The 5,632-nt window shown below is 42.7% G+C and overlaps 1 protein-coding gene across 1 annotated transcript; it reads left to right on the forward strand.

The window, feature by feature from the left end:
* Positions 1-1,322: 1,322 nt before the first annotated feature.
* LOC125552896 (disease resistance protein Pik-2-like) lies at positions 1,323-5,069 on the forward strand. The gene is made up of 2 exons (XM_048716949.2): positions 1,323-2,267; positions 3,443-5,069. The coding sequence occupies exons 1-2, from the start codon at positions 1,435-1,437 to the stop codon at positions 5,067-5,069; spliced, it is 2,460 nt and encodes an 819-aa protein (XP_048572906.2). The 5' UTR covers positions 1,323-1,434.
* Positions 5,070-5,632: the final 563 nt, after the last annotated feature.

The raw sequence follows: 5,632 nt of genomic DNA on the forward strand, positions 1-5,632 counted from the left end.
TAACTTGGATGTAGCAAGACACATTCGTGTGGGAGCGTGTGCCTTGTTATGGGCAGTATGGAACTGCAGAAATGATTTGGTTTTTAACAGAAAAACGAACTTTCACTTTTTGCAGGTTATCTTCAGGGCCACAGCATTGATCCGTATGTGGTCGTTACTCACTCCGACGGAGGCCAGGGGGCGTTTGGCTACTGCGTCTACCTGATGGGAGATGGTAGTTCGGGGTATTTTCAACCGGTTTGGATGACGGTCATGTAATAGGATAGGCATGTAGTGCTCCTATTTTTTTGCCAGCCGGTTGTGGCTTTTTTGATTTGGCTCGCTGGAGCAGCTTGTTCTTTTTTGTACCTTCAGATATTGTGACTACTTTTGTTTTGATTTATAGGCCGTATGCATCTTTTGGATGCAGAGGCCGGGGTAATGCCCCTTTTCTAAAAAAAAAAGTTGCCTTTGCAATCACCTTAGGTATAGTTGCACTGTGTGTTTCTTCTACTGATCGAAAACTGCAAGCAGACGGAGGAGGTGTAAGATTTGACTACTTGTGTACAGATTGGATGACTTTTTTTTTGCGGGACGAGATTTGAGGACCTCCTAAACACATGAGAGCCTTGGTCTGATGGGTTTAAGTTCAAACCAGTGTACACCGATCTCTCACTCATCGGAGTGCTGCTTCCGCGCTCCGGCTGCCCCGCTAAGATAACTTAGGCTTCTCTCTCCGCCGTGCTTGTGCTGGCCGCCACCACGAGGAACGTGGTGCCATCTCCCACGCCGCCGGGTGAATCCTCTGTCCTGCCTGCTCGCGCCACCAATAGCGGCGGCCTCCACTGGCCACGGAAATGACACACTGGAGGGTAGTTTAGATCTGTATCTTTTTTATTTCAAACCTTTTTTTCCATGTGACAAAATCCATGTTCAAAGTTGCTTTGCTTCCTTCTAGGAGCTGATTCAGTGAGGATCTTGCAATGATCTAACATAGGCCAAACCGGAAAGCTAACACTGACTTTCACTCCTGTATTGCTAGCTTCATTTAGAGTCTTTCTTTGCGCCTTTTCTTTATTTTCCTCATGCACACAGATATAAATATCCAGTCGTCGAAACCTGGCATTATGTTGATTTGACACTTGAGTTTAGTCAAAATATGTGATGAACTAGGTTCAGATTTGTTCGGATCTAGTTGATTCAAACGTGTGCAAAAATATTGTGGCTGAAAGTTACACTTTCTCCATGTTGAAAACTGTGGTTTGGGGGTTGAAATCTTCAAAATCTGGATTGCAACCTTCTCATTTGGAAATCACAATTTTCTTTTTTTTTTAACAGAGAAAAAGGAATTGGAGAAGAAGCTGCCGGAGCTAGAGGTAGGAATCACATTGCATCACCAGGTTGATCATCAACCAAAACATCATATAGCTCTTTGGATCCGGCAAGGCGAGTAACATGGAGGTCGTGACTGGGGCTATGAGCACCCTCCTACCCATCCTCGGCAACCTTCTCAAGGAGGAGTACAACCTGCAGAAGAACACCAGGGGTGAGATCAAGTTCCTCAAAGCAGAGCTGGAGAGCATGGAGGCTGCCCTCATCAAGGTTTCAGAGGCACCGCTGGACCAGCCACCTGACAAACAGGTCAAGCTGTGGGCGAGGGATGTCAGGGATCTGTCCTATGAGATTGAAGACAACGTTGACAAATTCTTGGCATGCCTTGAATGTCAGCAGCATAAGAGGCCACACAGCTTCATGGGTTTCATTCATAGAAGCATCAACATACTTACAAAGGGCAAGGTCCGACACAATATAGGCATGGATATCAAAGACATCAAGAGGCGCATCAAGGAGGTCAGTGAGAGGCGTGATAGGTACAAGGTTGATAGCGTTGTGCCCAAGTCCACTAGCACAAGTACTGATACACTTCGCCAGTTAGCCTTGTTCAAAAAGGCGACAGAGCTTATTGGCACCGAAGAGAAGAGCCTTGACATAGTCAAGATGCTAATGGAGGGAGACGATGTTTTCAAGAAACAGCCCAAGATGATCTCTATTGTTGGCTTTGGAGGCTTAGGGAAGACAACTCTTGCTAACGTGGTATATGAGAAGCTTCGTGGGGACTTTGATTGTGGAGCTTTTGTTTCTGTGTCTCTTAATCCTGACATGAAGAAGCTTTTCAAGAGTTTGCTCCATCAACTTGACAAGGGCAACTACAAGAACATCATGGACGAGTCAGCGTGGAGTGAAACACAACTCATTAGTGAGATAAGAGATTTCCTTCGAGACAAGAGGTATGTACATTGGTGCCCCTGCCATTGATATTTTATCTAGGAGTTCATGTTATTAGCTCTGGAGTTCATGTAGGCAAGTTTTCCTACAGTTTGATCTATCATTACATTTTTTTTTTCATCTTTTTCCTGTTATTTAGATTTGATGAGAGTGTTAAGAGAATACTCCTGTCCAAAAACAACATTTGTTATACCATTACTAGAATATATATATATATATATATATATATATATATATATATATATCTAACAAGAATGAAAGAATGAATAGATCATGAAAAGTAAAGTCTATTTAGTTCTTAAATTATTCTAGAAAGAAAAAAGGTCAAATAAGCTTTGAGGTTATATAAAGAAATACGCTCATTTTGCGTTTAAAACTCTGAAGTAAAATAATTAATTAACTTTGAAGCTAAAAATTCTAATATTGAAATTCTGTAGTAAAATAATTAATTAATTGCTATATCATGTACTTGCTTATATGTTCGTATCTTTCTTTATTCTTCTGGATCTTCTTTTGGTTTAGAGGCTTTTCTCTACAATAATTAGATGTAGTTTGAATATTGGTAACATTATTAACGTCAGCTCATAACACTAAGGATGTATTGACACTGCTAACCACACACCTCAAATGCTATTCTAATATAAAATTAGACTACACCTCCCTTGTATTAGGAACATCCACGACGGGAAATTGAATATCATAATACTATCACAAGTATATATCTAAACTAGTGCACGGATGTCATGAGGTGGCATTTAGACATCCAGGGGAGGTCCCGGCATGGTGCTCGATGGCTCCTCTAGCCCCTTATCTGTTATCTTTATTAAGTTTCAAATTATCTCAACTGTCTTTATTGGTCAACCATATCGGGTCTCTAATTTGGACAAACATATAATCCAAATTGTTCACTTGGAGGAGATGAACAGAACTACCAAGTCTGGTCGTTAAACAAAGATTAGATTTTAAATTAGGTTTCGATTTGCAGATTCCTACTCAAGAACCATCCCTTAATCCTGCAAATTAGGATCAGGTTATTTATGGTATGTCACAACCATACTTGATGAGTCATGTCCTGATTATTCATTGCTGCAATATTTCACTTAGGTATAGCTGAAGAGTGCTCAAAGCACATACCCTAGTTTTTACTAATATATGGCCTTTTGGTATTCCCTCACAGGTACTTCATTCTCATTGATGACATATGGGATAAATCTGTGTGGAATAATATTAGATGTGCTCTGATTGAGAATGAATGTGGTAGTAGAGTAATCGCAACAACTCGCATTCTAGATGTTGCCAAAGAAGTTGGTGGTGTTTATGAGCTTAAACCTCTTTCTACTAGTGACTCAAGAAAGTTATTCTACCAAAGAATATTTGGAACTGAGGACAAGTGCCCTCATATTCAGTTGGCTGAAGTAAGTGAGAACATTTTGCAGAAATGTGGTGGAGTACCATTGGCTATCATTACACTGGCTAGTATGTTGGCTAGTAAAAAGGAACATGAAAATACATATACGTATTGGTCCAAGGTGTACCAATCCATGGGTTCTGGGCTTGGAAATAATCCCGACCTGATGGACATGAGGAGGATACTATATGTCAGTTACTATGACCTGCCTCCAAATCTGAAGACTTGTTTACTGTATCTCAGTTTGTATCCAGAGGATTATCATATTAAAACCAAAGAGTTGATATGGAAATGGATAGGTGAAGGATTCATTCATGAAGAGCAGGGGAAGAGCTTGTATGCAGTAGGCGAGGATTACATTGCTGAGCTCATTAACAAAAGCTTGGTCCAACCAATGGATATCAATATTGCTAATAAGGCGAGCTCTGTCCATGTACACGACATGGTGCTTGACCTTATCACTTCCTTGTCAAATGAGGAGAACTTTCTCGCAACATTGGGTGGTCAGCAGACCAGGTCGCTAGCAAGTAAGATCCGTCGACTGTCTCTCCAAACCTGCAATGAAGAGGATGTCCAGCCAATGCCAACCATGAGCAGCTTGTCCCATGTGAGATCACTTATTGTGTTCAGTAAAGACCTCAGTTTGTTGTCCGCACTTTCAGGTTTTCTTGTCATACGTGCATTGGATTTAAGTGGTTGTAGGGAAGTGGGTAATCATCATTTGAAGGATATTTGCAAGTTATTTCACCTGAGGTATCTGAGTTTAAAATGGACACCTATCACTGAGATCCCGAAAGAGATCGGCAACCTACAGCTTCTGCAAGTGCTAGACATAAGGTGCTACGGATTGGAAAAATTGCCATCAACCCTTGTTCAGCTAAGACAACTGGTGTTTATTGACATGGGTACAAGGCAAGTCTCTCCATTGCTTCTAAAATCAATGTCCACCTTGCCCTCCCTCTCTTCCCTTGCAATTGGATTAAGAGAACTGAGAAAGGAAGACCTCCAAATACTTGGGAGCATGCCGTCTCTGCGTGACCTCGCTCTTTTTGTAATGTATTGGGGAAAAGTCACAGATAAAAGGCTAGTCATTGACAATGGTTGTCCCTTCCGGTCTCTGAAAAGGTTCAGTATAAATATTATAGAAGCCACTAGTTTTATGTTTGCACAAGGAACCTTGCAAAAGCTCCAAATCCTGGAGTTAGAATTTTATATTTGGAAAAAAGACCAATTTGGTGATTATCAGTTTGGGCTGGAGAACCTCTCTTCGCTTGAGCATGTCTATGCGGTTGTTCGTGGTTATGTTAGTGATGGTGAGCTGATCGGTGCACTTGAGAAAATGCTTGATATTAATCCCAACAAGCCCACACTGACACCGAAGGTAACTCCACGCTGATTCACCTTTGTTCACAGTAACTTAATTATTGTTACTTGTCTGCTCTTTACTACTTGTATATTGATTCTTTCTCCATTCTGGTATTTGGCGCTTCAAGTACTAGTTCAGTCCATGCAGCTTCATAGGCTAGTGAATTAATGCGGCCGCACAGCCAACGCGTGAGCTGTGAGGTGCGGTGTGCCGTGTGCCGCTGGGTGCGGAACCGTGCGTGCTGTGTGTGTGTGCGCGCGCGTGCGCGATCCAAAACATTGTCCAATAGCCTCGATTCGTCTCTAGGTGCTCTAGGGTGGAAAAGAATCGACCGGGGAGGCTCTATATCGCCTACACAGTGACCCCCTTCTCTGCCTCCGGCTAGTCACTCACCGCCGCCATGTGATCTCCTGCTCTGGCACATCCCGGCTTCCTCCATCAACCTCCTAGGCTTTCCACAGCCGTAACGAAGCTTCTGCTGCTGTACCTTTGAAGCTCCGTGACCCCGAGCACACACCGCCTGGTATCCCCCCCCCCCCCCCCCTCTCCCGAGCTTCCCCATGACCTGTAGTTCCGCCTCACCTACCCAGAGT

Source organism: Triticum urartu, chromosome 1A (genome assembly GCF_056163025.1).
Source record: "Triticum urartu cultivar PI428250 chromosome 1A, HENAU_Tu73, whole genome shotgun sequence".
NCBI lineage: Eukaryota > Viridiplantae > Streptophyta > Magnoliopsida > Poales > Poaceae > Triticum > Triticum urartu.

Coding starts and splice junctions, on each gene's coding strand:
- LOC125552896 (XM_048716949.2), top strand. CDS start 1,435: ATGGAGGTCGTGACTGGGGCTATGAGCACCCTCCTACCCATCCTCGGC. Junction 2,268..3,442: donor GATTTCCTTCGAGACAAGAG/GTATGTACATTG, acceptor ATTCCCTCACAG/GTACTTCATTCTCATTGATG.